Source organism: Trematomus bernacchii, unplaced genomic scaffold, assembly GCF_902827165.1.
Source record: "Trematomus bernacchii unplaced genomic scaffold, fTreBer1.1, whole genome shotgun sequence".
Lineage (NCBI taxonomy): Eukaryota > Metazoa > Chordata > Actinopteri > Perciformes > Nototheniidae > Trematomus > Trematomus bernacchii.
Window position 1 is genome coordinate 17,164,831 of NW_022987714.1, and position 16,064 is coordinate 17,180,894.

The 16,064-nt window shown below is 41.7% G+C and overlaps 1 protein-coding gene across 1 annotated transcript in view; it reads left to right on the forward strand.

The window, feature by feature from the left end:
* Positions 1 to 273: 273 nt before the first annotated feature.
* Positions 274 to 16,064, forward strand: part of LOC117491820 (homeodomain-interacting protein kinase 3-like) — a 54,700-nt gene continuing 38,909 nt past the window's right edge. The window contains 5 exon segments of the mRNA XM_034141918.1: positions 274 to 611; positions 3,507 to 4,234; positions 4,236 to 4,502; positions 4,776 to 4,967; positions 5,168 to 5,349. Of these exon segments, the coding sequence (XP_033997809.1) occupies positions 3,509 to 4,234; positions 4,236 to 4,502; positions 4,776 to 4,967; positions 5,168 to 5,349 (1,367 nt within the window). The 5' untranslated portion in view covers positions 274 to 611; positions 3,507 to 3,508.

Consider the following 16,064-nt stretch of genomic DNA (forward strand, 5'->3'; position numbering starts at 1 on the left):
GTTAAAATGTGCAATAAAATAACAATATTTACACAAAAGGTCAAACTGTGCACATTGAACAATATATAACAACAATACGTTTTCAATGGTGATATAATAATAATAATAATAATAAAGTTATTCCGAAATTCCGAACTGTAGAGTTACATGTTTTTACAAAGTTGTCACAGTGCAATGTGACACACACGCACACACACACGTACACACAACCACCCCCCCCCCCCCCCCCCCCCCCCCCTCCCCCTACATTCCACACATGCGGAGAAGCAACAAGCTACCGAACCAGCAGCAACAGCTAACAGCCAGCAGCTATCTCTGTCGGGGACGCGGCGTATTAGCATGCAAAAGTTTAGAAATACAGGTTCCTTGTCCTGAATAGAGACAAGAACAACGCTGGTCGACACCTGACACGGCTGTCGAAAACATGAAATACAGCTGGCTTTCGTAATCGCCAGTTATTTGCGTTATTTCGAGCTTCAAATGTGTGGAAAGTCGCTCGGTGTTTCCTCGTCGTTGAACAAGATGGCAGCAGCAGCGTCGGTGCAGGATTTCAACGTTGCTAGACTGTTCCTTGACGCTCTGGGTGATATTATTTATAGCTCTTATTGAAGGTATGTCAACATATATTAACGTAAGTGGTTGTCAAATTCAGCATTACTTGTTATGTTTTCGGTTTTATTTTACCGTTGAAAATACTTTGCTTACAGCTAGCTTGTTTGCTAACTGTTTAGCTAGCCAACTTCAGTGTGTTCCCCTTTGCAGCCAACTGTTAGCAGTGAAGGCTAATTAGTTTTGGCTAACGACGATTATTAGTTATTCATATCAGAGGTGGGAGAAGTACTCTTGTACTCTTGTACTTAAGTACCAGAGTGTAGGAATACTCTGTTACAAGTAAAAGTGCTGCATTCAAAATGTTACTCAAGTAACAGTAAAAAAGTATTAGCATCAAAATATACTTAAAAGTACCACAAATAAAAGTACCCATTTTGCAGAATAATATATGATATGTTTTGATTATAATTATTGATCATTAAAGTGTTATCAAAGCTGGTAAAGGTGCAGCTGTTTTGAATGACTTTGTATACTGCAGGGTAGCTTGTGAATTTACTCCAGGTGTAACTAAAGCCTTATTAATGTATTGTTTATATTTCACATTATTAATCCAAATATTCAGAGTAACTAAAGGTATTACATTAATGTAGTCACGTAAAAGTACACCATTTACCTTTGAATTGTAGTGATGTAGAAGTAGCAAAAAGTGTTTTTAAGATGTTACCTTGAAAAGATAGTGACCAATTCTAACGTTTACGTCAAAAAGAATAGGTAACTTTCGGTAGGTTTAAATTAGCCAGGTTGGTTAATAAAGCTACATTTGGGTTACCTATCCCAAATAGTATAACACACACATTATTTAGCTGCTTGTCACTTACTACATACGTTTTAACAGGTGTCTAGGTTGGTGTTGCCCTTCCCCCAAACACACACACACACACCACCCCTGCCATATGTCAACTGTCTCCTAGATTGATCAGTAACAAACTGCATATACAGCTGGTATACTTGTACAACTGTGAAACACACACATGCACACACACACACACCTCTTGTGTCATAGCTCTCCATTTCAGGCCTGGATCGTGGTTGTGTGGGATATCAGACTACCTATGTTGGCAGTTAGAGGATAGAGCAGGAGGTATCACAGCTGTGCCAGTGTCCCTCAATGCCTGATGGTTATAGCACCTTGTTAAGCATACACAGGGTAAACATATTTGCACCGCACCAGTCACAGTAGGTTTTTTGCTTTTATTGCCTTGGACTTCTGTCAGTTGCTTCAGCTGGTTATCAAATGTGGGCGGTTTATGAATACCATGCATACATTGATCTCTACTTAATGGAAATGCTATCTTTCTCGAAAACGATCTTGATCCAGACATTCTAATTACAACCACCTCCAGGTTACAGGAGACCTCTGTCTGAAGTTAGTACATAAGTAGGCAGCTCAGTTTTTGAGAACAGGTGATATAGTTCAAACTAGAGTAGGGTCCATTTGTTTTCTGTGGTCTGTTTGTTTCCTCAGTTTAAAGAAAAGTTCATAACATCATTTGTTAATTTTTGTAGGCAGTATGTTGGTTAAAACTCGCCAGCCCTACAAGTCTTGATAAGTGTGTTGTATTCTCATGTTGACGATGTGGCACTCCTCTCGGCCTGTCTGAGCTTGTGTGTGTGAGGGCTTCAGTAGTTAGGAAGGCCACAGCCTCTCAGCATTGTGCTGAAGACGGCTAGCTTCTCAAATGTGTGTGTTTGGTAACACGTGTTGTAGCCTTAAAACCCGAATGACCTCTGAGTTTGAGCGTAAGCCCAGACAGACACACCGTATGTCCCTGTTAGGAGAAATATGCAGGAAGTGTGGCTGACGGGCTTGGCCTCTGCCTATTATCATTGTGTTATGACTTGCTGGAGGAGAGGAACGTTCCTTTTAGAAACTTTGAAATACTGCTGTTTGAAATTGGAAAATGGTTTGGTAATTGATACAATATTTCATATATGACACTCTATCTATGACATCAGAAATCCTTTATTCTCCCCCCAGCGGGGAAAGAGCAGATAAGACAAATGAAAGAGTAGACACATTTATTAAATACAAATCCAATAAGTACACACATCAATAGATGTGTTTATTACATCACATCGCATGTGTGCAAAATAAAATCCGATTTTCTGTTTAGAATGTAAATACTTGCTAATCTCTACAAGATCTCACAAAATGTGGATGTAATGGGAGACCTGTCTGATTTGAGTTTACTTTCAAAGCATGAGAATGTTGCTTGGTTGTCATCTCATTAGGAAACTTTAAAAATAGCAAAGTGCAAGGTTAACAAAACTAAATTCCAGTCACGTCCCAGAAAGAAGGTTTATCCGTCAAAGGGGTCAGTTCCAGTCATTTCAATTACGGCATAATGTCACAGAGTTACAGAACACCCTTCATGTTTCCTGATGTATCATTTCCCCCTGGGGTACTGCTTGCTTGGCGTTTCTACTTTGTATGAAACCTAGCCTCCAGTGTAGCGTGCAGGGACAGGCCAGAGATGCAGCAGGCTTCCCCCAGCTCTCATTACAGTGGGCCAGTTCCCTTTTCAGCAAGGGTGACATGATGGCTCAGATGTGTATTGGCTTTATTTAGACCACAGTCTTGCTCAGTTGATAGGAAAGCGGGCTACCTTGCTCTTCCAATTCTCTTTTCTTTACACAAAAGTTTAGTTAATAGAGTTTTTATTAAAAATGTTGTCAACATGTTAGGTAATTATGTAGAAAATGCCTATAAACCTTTGTCTTCGTCAATATTACGATCCCCATTTGCGGACATAACGGACTCATCATAAGCATTGGCTATTGTTCCTGGGGCCAACACGCAAACATCCATTTACATACTATAAACACAAACAGAAAACACATAAAAACAAAACGGCTCTCTTATGAAATGTGTTTTCTTTGTCCCCAATCTTTAGGTATGGCCTCACAAGTCTTGGTCTACCCATCACACCTGCACTCAGCTCAAACAAGTGCCTTAGGAACCAGCAGCAGTAGTACCAGCAGACCTAAAGACGAAGCCCACCACAGTAATAACACCAGCAGCACCTTTCAGCAACGACTTGCGTCCAAAACCTATGTGATTGGAGTCAACTACGGTATTGCCTATCCCAACAACGTTGTCCCATCCTCCACTGGTGCCGATTCAGCAAGACTGCACAGGGGGCTGCAGCTTCGAGACAGGGAGGAGTGTGAATTGCAGACTGCAGGATTACAGAGAGAAGAGAGACAGGGTGAAGCTGGGATCCAGGAGTCCCTTTGCCAGAGCAGAGGCCCACAGGAAGTGAGGCTTCGTAGAGACAGCGGTGGAAGTCCATCAGCAGGGGGCTTGGACTGCGGTCTACTGAGCAGGGCCTGCATCAGAGTAGAGGAAGAAGAGGGCAGAAGAGTAGAAGCGAGAGGAGGGTACGTCAACATTCAAGACACAGGCACCAACCAGAGATGTGAACAGAAGGCAAGCGAAGGTGGAGAACATCTGCGGGAGAACCACTGCGTCATGCAGATAGTGGAGGAGGTATCTGCTCTACCTTCACTTCCTGCCGCTGTGGCCATGTTGCAAACCAGCACCGGGAACAATGCAGACACTGTAAGAATAGGGGGTGGAGGGACACTGCCCACTCAGCCGCCACCCGCCATGGGAATAAGGGGGGGGGGGGACCGACATCAAGCCTAATGGCAATACCGAAGCGGCGTCAGGAGCCACTGTGACCAGAACCGGATCAGCAGATGGTGACTATCAGTTGGTTCAGCACGAGGTTCTGTGCTCCTTGAAGAACAGCTACGAGGTGTTGGAGTTTCTGGGTCGGGGCACCTTCGGTCAGGTAGTGAAGTGCTGGAAGCGGGGGACAAATGAAGTGGTGGCGGTCAAAATACTGAAGAACCACCCATCCTATGCACGCCAGGGACAGATCGAGGTGAGAATCTGTAAAGAAAATGCACCAGTCTCTGTGTTTGAGTTTAAATTGTGAACAACTGAAGAATCGCATGGTATGGTGTTGCTTGTATCTGCTGGGGGGTTCACATCAGCACACAACAACAGGAACACTTCTTATATTGCCTTTTTTTGATTACAACAAAGACAGTGCGTACTGAATCCTCTGTACTGAATCCGTGTTGTTTTTCTCTCTTGTTCCTATTCCGAAATTTCCCTGTAAGGGATTAATAAAGTGTATCTTCTTCTTCTCCAGGTGGAGATCCTGGCCCGGTTGAGCAGCGAGAACGCAGATGAGCACAATGTGGTGCGTGCTCTCGAGTGCTTTCAGCACCGAAGCCACACCTGCTTGGTGTTTGAGATGCTGGAGCAAAACCTCTATGACTTCCTGAAGCAGAACAAGTTCAGCCCCCTGCCACTCAAAATCATCCGGCCCATTCTGCAGCAGGTAAATTGACATGTGCTGCAGACACCCATACACGTAGATACAGTATCCATATCTGTTTTAGTACAGGTTAGACATCAATTAAAAGTGTAAAAAAAAAGACAAGTAATCATAGAAGGTAATGACATGTCTGCATTGTGCTTTGGCATCAGAATCACAGTGCCAACATTCTAATATCTATTTTATTCTTGTAAATCTTGCAGGTGGCAACAGCCTTAAAGAAGCTCAAGTGTCTCGGTTTGATCCACGCTGACCTGAAGCCAGAGAACATCATGCTGGTCGATCCCTCCAGGCAGCCCTACAGAGTCAAAGTCATCGATTTTGGCTCAGCCAGCCATGTCTCCAAGGCTGTGTGCTCCACTTACCTGCAGTCCAGATACTACAGGTGCGTGCTTCTTTTCTTCTCTCATACACCTTGAAATCACTCGCAGGAGAGTCACCCTGCAATGGGTGAGGCTGGAGATTACTAACATGCCTGTTTGTAGTTTTCCTACCCTTGTTTTGTTAGGGTTCTGTTACTTATTGAAGCTGTTTTTGTTGCTGTGATCTGGTTAATTAAATATACTTGATGTTGTCAGTGTAAAAAAGTACTACAAATTGCCATGCCACATTTTAAATGAGGCATTTCATAGTTGAGTTATCTATCCACTCGACCTTAGAAGGAACTCGGCCAGTTGCAGATAGTACAAAATGTTCAGAAGTTAGATTCACTGAATATTTTTTTTGGAAGATCAGATATGTTTTGCAGTGAAATGGCATGTCATTTATCACCATGAGATGCTAACACAGTTAACTGATTCAGTCCCAAGGGTAATGGTTGTTTATGTGTGTGTCTCATATGTGTTTCCCACAGGGCTTAGTAAACTCTCTCCGCAGCTTTATATGTGTAGGCCTTCTCTCTTATGTAATACCAAGTTGTCTGTATTAACTTGCACACAGGGCACTCCAAGATGTGAACAGCCCCCCCCCCCCCACCCATATTTATTTGTTTCCGTCTTTCACTTTTGTAATCTTTGTTTTCCTGTTTCCCTCACTCTTTCCTGCACGTATTCCTTTATGGCCCTTTGCCTGCATGCACCTATGTTTGCACCGTGTTCAGCGCGTCACGCCCTGAACTCTACTGCTCTTGCATAACATTCAGAGGAACTGAAATGTTTACACGAGGAACGCAGTCATGAAATATTGGGCACGTCTCAGGCTAGGGTGAGAGTAGGAACCTGCCTATGAAACAGGATTGTGAACTTCAAGACATAATGTTGTGCAAAATAACGTTGAACATTTAGTAACTAAGGTGTAAGGCAAAGTAATTCCTTTTTATTAACCAATGAATAACAGGCTGGTAGGGTCATTCAGCTATGCACTAAGCAACAAGTTTCAGCAAGTCGGTCGATCCAGTCTGATAAACTATTGCAAGCTCCTTAAATATTGTGCAATTTATGACAAATATGATTGAGATATTGGATATTTCTGCAGCCACTGCACACACCCATCGTTACTCCCTGTACAGTCTTTATTGTATTGCCCTGTAAGGAGCACAAGGTCTTTGCAGGTATTTCAACAGTTTTCGAACAAAATGTGAAATAAAGAGCCTCAGAGAACCAAAATACCAACCCTGGGTGCAACTTCCCCTTTTTTTGCAAGCCGAGGAGAGTGGTGCTATACTTGTTGCATAACATACAGGTTCCATTGGTGTGCGTTCATGTGTGCTCATATGTGTTTTGTCTGTGGGCAGCACGGGCAACGCCGAGATCATAGTGCAGTTAAAATTGGGGCTGGCACTGATTCTTAGAGAGGCCACTCAGGACACAGAAGGCCGGGGCAGAATGTGGTATGTGAAAACCCACATTTAGATCCAGGAAAAAACATCAGACATTCCTGTGTGTGTCTGGGTGTGCTCGTATGTGTCCTTGAGCCTAAACTACAGCTGCCAAGGCTCAATGCTTCATGTATGTTACACAACGTACTCTAACCTGCTGCACTGTAGAGAGCTGCAGGAATGAAAACCAGAAACCAGGAAAATTAGTTAGCTTTCTAGCACTTCCGGTTCCCTTAAAGTCAATGGGTTCGTGGTAAGATGCCTGAAATAAGGTCTCTGGTTTACACAAGCCTAGGAGGTTTGAATGTTCTATTCCTGTAATGTTGTTTTTGAATGTTCTCTTTTAGTTGTCTTGAAAAAAGTGGTTGCCAACAAGTGGCTAAATGAGATGCAGATGCAATGACGCAGAACAAGATTTCACTTTTAACTTATGGACGATGGCTTGAGTAAAAGGTGCCTTGTTATGCTTTTTAGGGTTTTCCCTTTCCTGTAGTTGTTTATATAGGTTTGTGTGTATGTAAATGGTCAGCTAAGGATAAAACCCCAAAGTTCCCTCCAGAGGGAGTTTCTCTTTGAAACGTTTGCGGTAGTTTGCTTATAGCCTTGGGTTAGCTCTTTAATTCTGGCTACTGAACTTGAGCATTCATAAATCATTATCTTGCGGAACAAAACGTGAAAGTATCAGTGTGTACGTTTGCCACAGAGGGGAAATGTAGCGAAGTAAAGTTACTCAAGTACTGAACATAACTACAATTTTGAAGTACTTTGACTAAGTAGTTATGCATTTGATATGCTTTATACTCTTACTCCACTACAATTTGGAATCTGAATTCCTTTATTAGTCCAACAGTGGGGAAATGAACAGTGTTACAGCAAAAGTGGCATAGTAGTTAAAAAAGGAATGCAATAATAAAAAAGAAAGAAAAGTAGATATTAGTAATAAAATAAAAATGAAGACAAATAAGTACACAACTGTGGCTAAAAAAGAATTGTAGCAGCAATTACACAAGTGACATAAATAGCATATTAAAGTATTTTCTTTGATACATTTGTTTGTATTGTTTTAGGTACCAGCTGTTATGATAATGAAAGCGGCCATTATGCATAACAACACATTTTATATTTGGTACTTAAGTTTATGTTTTTGCCATTACTTTTGTACTTTTACCTAAGTATAACATCTCTACTTCTTGCCAGTCTCTGTTCATTATTGGTTTTTGATGGTACACCAACACTTTCATTCGTCTATCCTTTTTGTCTTTATTTGCCTCCCTTCCCCCTTGTTCTGTTTGTAGGGGTGTTGATTTAGCTATGTCGACAGCTGGTGTTGTATACATACTCTTGTGTTGTTAGGCCAGAGGCCTGTACTACGAATCCAGTTCAACATACCCTGGATAGGTTTGAGTTAGCTGGTTTACCTAATCCAAAACAAACGCGCTCTCGCTAAACTGTCCTACGACGCTGGTTATCAACTCGGTAACTCAAGCCAGGGTTTCTCTGTCCGGCTGAGTGCGCGTTCACATGAAAGGGGCGGGGCTAGCAACATTTGACCAATCACAAGCATGGAGAAGCGTACTGACAGCGCAGCGTCATACTTCCTGAATGAAAAGTGAACTATAATATTAGACATATGAAGAAGTTAAACTTTAAACATCCATGACTTAAACACTGGTAAAAGAAAAAGTGTTTGAATGCGTACATTAACAGGTTTATGATATCACTGCTCCGTCTAAGACACGAGTGGATCTGACTTTAATTACATTTGACTCGAGTGTTTCGTCAACTTAAAGGTAGGGTAGGTAAGTTTGAGAAACCGGCTCGAGATACACTTTTTGTTATATTCCATGGAATGCTCTTAACATCCCGATAGCAATGAATATCTGAAGTGCTTTGACAAAAAATCCATTAAAAAAATTCATCTGTGGAAGCCGTGGCGCTGTAAAAAGCACGACCAATCATCTGAGCCGGCCCGGCTAAAATAACTGGATGGCCTACCTGCCTGTCAGCCTTCCATCTGTGCACAAACTTATCTCGTGCCCTCATTGGTCATGTTCGTGTGTGTTGGAGGAGGGGCTCTGTAAGGAAGTGGCAGATTTTCTCCGGTTGTGTATTTTCAAATTCTAGCGATCTCGAGCCGGTTTCTCCAAAATTACCTACCCCACCTTTAATGTGTTGCTTAAAATAATACTTCTGCATACAGTATGTGACACTGTAAGTGTTGCACGGCCAGATACGGCTCAAGAAGCTGACTCAGATAAGGAAATATATGATACATTATGATGTGATATGATATGAATGATAATGGGACACATCGACGTCTGCACTCACAGTGCGGTGGACTGTAGGCTACGTAATGTTACTTTGATCCGGTTACTTATGTTGTGGCAGATATTTAAGTAAGCTTTCTTAACGCTAATGTTATAATAGTCAGATTGCTCTGAAGATGGGAGGGGATATTCTATTAATTTTCACGTTCACACAGTCAGTTGATTTTTGCCGGCCGTCTTTCCTGCAACGGCAGTTTTTCTGTATTTCCTCTATCCTGTAATATGACTTGATAGCTTTAAACTCCGCACACTGAGCTCTGATTGGTCAGCAGGCGGTGCTTTCACTGAGTTGATCTCTTATCCTGGAACCTAACCTGCTCCGGAGCAGGTTAGCCGTTCAGCATAAGTTACCATGGAGATCTAGAAAATCCGGCTTCGTAGTACAGGCCTCTGGTGAGGCAAATGTCCTCATTGATCCGGAGATGTCACCACTGTGTTTTTCCTACCTATATGATTTTGTAATCTGATTCCGACAGCAGTGTGCATGTCATTTTGTTCGAACATCATGTTATCAGGAGAGTGGTTTCCAGGACAGCATGTCTCCAGTGCTCACATTGCATAATGGCTCTACTGTATTGTTATCACTGTGAGGCTGTTAAAAAATGCTAGCCTCACCACAGTGGGTAGGAGGAGGTTTTATTTTTCCTTTAAGCTCTGGGGTTTTCCCTGGGTTTTTCAGAACCATAGGTGCTAGCATTGCCGGCAGTGTGGTGCAAAAGTCAGTTTTTAAAGACATAAATAGAAATGAGTTGTACAATTGAAGTTGTCTTAACACTCTCACTAAAGGCAAAGTCTGGAGGGACTTGGCTTGGAAACCGAAGGGTCGCTAGTTCAAGTCCCAATCGAAACACAAATAGGGATAGAGAGGGGCCAGTTCAAAACCTTGGCACTGCTGAGGTGTCCTTGAGCAAGGCACAGAACCCCTAACAATGTGTATATGTCCTGTGCATTGTGTGTATTTTTTCTGTGTTTATACAGATTAAAAAAATGATTAATGATGATTGGGTTAATAGTGTTTTATTCTTCTTTTTAAGATCTACATGTTAAAACACAAGTGGTATATATTGTAGCAAAGAATAGTATAGTATGTCCAGTAATGGTAGTGTAAGCATTTGGAATTGTCCTCCATTAAATGCTTATTGAAGTCGGTTGGGTTTTATATTAAATTATATTCTTTTGTAGTTTCCTATGAAGTTGCATTCCATATCATTTCAGCAATCTAAATATAATCTAGTCCTCTGCTATAGTGGGTGTCTTTATTCCATCATAGCAAACCTTTGTTGTATGTAAATTGACACAAACTTGAACTTTGTTGATTTTATAAGCACAACTCTGTCTCAGGCAGAAGCTGTTGAGTGCTTGTCATGCTGTAACGTGTCGTTACCATGGCAGCATGACACAGCAGGGCCTGGTGAGGTGACTGTTCCCTTCCTGCGGGGGCCGGTGACGTACAACCAGCTGCCACAATGAAAACGGAGCACTGGGCTATGTGAATAATTCAGTTAGGCAGCTCAGGTGGAAGGAAAGATGGCTATCATCTTAGCATGCTCACAGATTTAGGCAGGTTGTGTTGGGCTTTCTTTGTCTAGGTGTGATTTATGTGTCACAAAAGTGTTGTTTTACACTAGTCGCATCGTAATAGTACATGGTGTGCACATTTGTCATTCTTTTTTAATTAACATGAAAGTATATTCCTGAGTAGACATGAAGAAAGAGGTGTACTCTCCATGTTGAGATGAGTTTTGATGATTGTCTCACACTGTCATTTCCACTTTCAAAAAAAGGAAAGCTAGAAAAGGAGAGGTTTTGACACAACTGTGGACTTTTTTTTATTGGTTTGGGGCAGGGGCGGATCTACGGGGGGGGGGCAAGGGGGGGCAGCTGCCCCCCCACTGTAGAGCCTTGCGCCCCTAACTTTTGTGTCCCTAAAACTGTACTTGTAGAAACAAACCTACACTATGTCCACAAGCTTCTCAAGCAACAAAACAAGCAGTTCATTCATTAAAAGTGAATCATTTTAAATATCATCTTAGGCCCGTTAAAAACGCAGCTACGGCCCTGCATTAAACTGCGGAGCGGTGTTCACAGACCGCGGCTCACACCGCTGCAGAGAGACCGAGCTGTCCCAGCACCTGAGGGTGGATCAGCTTCCCCTTGGAGCATTTCCCCTTCGACTGGTTTTGTTTTTACTAAGGACAAGAGCTTGAAACAAAATATTAATAAAACGCTGCCGTTTGAATCGATAGCGTTTAACAGACGGTCGCTGTTTGGGACGCTACGGTACAAAATACTACGCAGACAGCGCTAGCTGGGAGATCGATCACTTTTATTTGCTAAACTATGCGTACTATTAAATCCACGTAAACTACACATCACAGCAATGAGGCTGATACATTAAACCAGGATACATCCTTTACCGTCAAACTGGATCTGAACACAGCTGCCTGTGTGCTTTGATAAACACTTTCTGATTTTATATTTATTATAGGCTATGCTACTTATCAGCTACATGGCCATAACGTGTAAAGTTATACAAGCATTTGTACCAGTGCTTTTCACAAGTAGACTCTTGCAGGCCAGAGTAGCTGGAGTGAGTCAACAACAAAAAAGACATATCTGAGAAGTGATCAGGATGAACAGAAAGAGGAAAAGGAAAAGAGAGTTCACTGAAGAGACCTGAGGCCTGTACTACGAAGCTGGTTCAACCTAGCCTGGATATGTTTGAGTTAGCCGGTTGGCCCAATCCAAAACATACGCGCTCTCGCTAAGCTGTACTACGACGCTGGTTATCAAGTGGATCGCTCAAGCCAGCCGTGTCCTATCTAGTTAGGTGCACGTTCACATGAATGGGGTGGTATTTGGAGCATTCGACCAATAACAAACATGGACAAGCGTACTGACAGCGCAGCGTCATACTTCCTGAATGAAAAGTGAACTTTAATATTAGTCAAATATGAAGAAGTTAAACTTTAAACATCCATGACTTAAACACTTTATCCAGGATAAAAGCCACATAGCTGCACCTGCAAGGTGAATACAGCTGGTAAAAGAAAAAGCGTTTGAATACGTACATCAACAGGTTTATGATATCACTGCCCCGTCCAAGACACGAGTGGATCTGACTTTAATTACATCTGACTCCAGTGTTTCATCAACTTAATGTGTTGCTTAAAATAATACTTCTGCATACAGTATGTGACACTGTGAGTGTTGCACGGCCAGATACGGCTCAAGAAGCTGACTCAAATAAGGAAATATATGATACATTATGATGTGATATGATATGAATGATAATGGGACACATCGACGTCTGCACTCACAGTGCCGCGGACTGTACTTAATGTTACTCTGATCCGGTTACTTATGTTGTGGCAGATATTTAAGTAAGCTTTCTTAACGCTAATGTTATAATCAGGGGTGCACACAACTTTCTCGGTGGCGTCAGTGGAGTACAGCGCTCCACGATTGTCAACAGGGGTGGGGGGGGTAGTAGTGGAGTACAGAGCTTCGTGACCGCGGAGCGTGTGAACGTTGTGATCAGCTGTTTTAGCGCAGGGCTGCTGTACAGGCCGACGTTAACAGCAGCCCTGTCTGTGCACGCGGAGACCGACTCTGTCGTCCGGTGAACTAACCGCCTTCTGGAAAAGCTTCACATTTACGTCGGTACGCAAATGCACTTTGTGACACAAGTGACGGTACGCATTTCAGATTGTTGCCGCGCATGCGTACCTGCGTACCAGTTATGTGCACCCCTATATTCTATTAATTTTCACGTTCACACAGTCAGTTGATTTTTGCCGGCCGTCTTTCCTGCAACGGCAGTTTTTCTGTATTTCTTGATAGCTTTAAACTCCGCACACGGAGCTCTGATTGGTCAGCAGGCGGTGCTTTCACTGAGTTGATCTCTTAGCCTGCAACCTAACCTCCTCCCGAGGAGGTTAGCCACTCAGCATAAGTTACCATGGAGATCTAGCCCGCTAAAAAGAGCACCAGCGTTTAGGACCGGAAAGCCCGAGTTTTCCCTGAAGTCAGCCGGGTCAGAGTAGGAGAAAGCCAGGAGGAGATGAAGACATTAGTGAAGAAGAAGAAATGTATGTGAGGAATAAAGATGAGGTGTCAGAAAGAGGGACAGAGGCAGTGATCGGGAGGCAGATGAAACTCCAGCTGGACCACATGGTATGTTTTTATTCTCCTTGCATACATATTCCATTACAGCAGCACAATCTAGCAGCTCTTAGTATTGACAAATATTTATTGAAATGTATTGCTGCACAGGTCCCCTTTAGCTCTCTTAAAGGGGACCTATCATGCAAAATGCACTTTTTGATGTCTTTTATACATAAATATGTGTCCCCGGTGTGTCAGGGAACTCACGCAGCGTCAGAATATAAAACCCTCTCTCTTTTCCTCCGTACCCAAATCTCTAAAAACGGGGGTACAACGGAGCTGATCCAGATTTGCGTCCGATATGACGTAATATCGGAAATGTGGGCTGGCTTTACACCCACGGCCCTATCAGAAACGTTGCAATCAGAAACAATGCCCGACTGTTTTGGACAATATGGTCGGTGCATGTTTACATTAGCATCGCTAACACTCAGAGCTAACCTGTACTGCACAGAGCATGTGTGTGAAGAAGCAGGAAATAAAAAGGAACTCACCTTGTGGTATAACCGGCAAGAGAGAAAGCCTTTGAGCTCCATACTGTTTCAGAAATAATTCATGATAATCCATGATATGGCGTTTCATCACGGCAGTATCTAGTTTAGACAGTAGCTGCCGGGTCCCGCATGAGCTCAGCCCCTCCTTTTTTTTAATCAATTTTTTTGAAATAGAGGGATATGAGGCATGGCTAGAATGGGTGATCTGTTTGGTATTTTGAGCAAAACACTTCATAGACATATTTTTTTAATATATTTTTATATATCTGAGACCTATGCTATTGCCTAAAAATAGCATGATAGGTGCACTTTAAGATATGGGTGATGTCATTTGTGTACTTAAAGGTGGGGTAGGTAAGTTTGAGAAACCGGCTCGAGATACACTTTTTGTTATATTCCATGGAATGCTCTTAACATCCCGATAGCAATGAATATCTTAAGTGCTTTGACAAAAAATCCATACAAAAATGTCATCTGTGGAAGCCGTAGTACTGTAAAAAGCACGACCAATCATTTTAGCCGGCCCGGCTAAAATAACTGGATGGCCTACCTGCCTGTCAGCCTTCCATCTGTGCACAAACTTATCTCGTGCCCTCATTGGTCATGTTCGTGTGTTTTGGAGGAGGGGCTCTGTAAGGAAGTGGCAGATTTTTTTCCTGCTGTGTATTTTCAAATTCTACCGCACTCGAGCTGGTTTCTCCAAAATTACCTACCCTACCTTTAATTATAACTAAGTACTTTTACTGTACTTACAGTAAACAGGATTCTAGGGTATCATGAGTATTTATGCTGTTTTATACTATATTTTAGTTTGTCTGGACACCTTGTTTCTCTTGTGCATTAAGAACACTTGTGTTAGGGCATCATTTAACAATAAAAAGGTTATACAGTACAAAATACCACGTACTGTACGCCCTCCCATGCCACCCTGGCATGACCTCTTGCCCCCCCTTTGCCACCACATGTAAAATGTTCTAGAACCGCCACTGGTTTGGGGAAGTAAAACAGTTAGAAAGACATGTAGCTGTATTTGTGGATTAATGTTGTTTTTCCGAGTGGATCCCATACCGGCTGCTAGTATATATATTTTTTTTTTTTTTTTTTATGTCAATTTATTGAACATGTCAGAAACAAAACATACATCAATACTAATAATAATATATATTGCTTCTTCCTTTTCTTCCTTCTCACTCATAATAATAATAATTATACCAAAGTACAATAAAATAAATAATAATGATAATGCAAAAAAAGAAATAAAAAGAAACAACAATAAATCTTAAATTAGTCTCTGTCGTGTTCAACAGGGGCAAGAAGAAGCTTAAAAAACTTTTCTGGTCCTACCCCTTCTAGCGTACATTTTCCTTGCAGTATAAATGAAGTAATTAGGTCATCGTCATCAGCGACATGTTTGTCTTGATACTTTTTTACAAAAACAATCAGGAAGTAATTACTTTTACAATTACAGGAAATAACAAAAGGAATTTTTACAGGTACTGTTCATAACCACTAATGGTTTGGCTCTTGAATAATACTTTCATTTTATATAAAGTTGTACAATTTTTCAGTGCATCACTACATTTATTCCACAGACTAACACCTTTTGATGAGATGCAATGAAGTTTGGCATTTGTACGTACGGGTGGTTTTTTGAAAATGCAGTTTCCTCTCAACATGTGCATGCCCTCTCTCCGTGTAAAAAGTCCCCGGACACCATGAGGCAAATGATGATTTGCGGCCTTGTACATAATTTGAATGGTTTTATAGTCAACCAGGTCTTGTAGTTTTAGTGTTTTTAGTTTGATAAATAATTTATTTGTTGGTTCTCTGTACGAAGTTTTGTGTATAACTCGTATTGCTCTTTTTTGCAGGATGAAGATAGGATGTGTATTTGTTTTGTATGTGTTCCCCCAAACTTCCACACAATACATCATGTATGGAAGTATGAAGGAGCAGTACAGCATAAACAAGGAAGCTTGATTAACTAGGTATTTGGCTTTATTTAGAATTGCTATTGATTTGGATATTTTGGCTTTGATATAGCTTATATGTGGTTTCCAACTTAATTTATTGTCTATGATTATTCCAAGGAATTTTATTTCCGTTACTCTTTCTAGTTGGACGCCATTTATAGTGAGTTTCTTCTCTGTATTGGTCGACCGATTCCCAAATATTATGAGTTTGGTTTTGCTTGCGTTCAATGTTAATTTATTTTGGTCAAACCAGATCTTCATCCTGCTCAGTTCCTTTTCCATTGTGACCAATAGCTGTTCTAGATTGTCCCCACAGCAGAGTA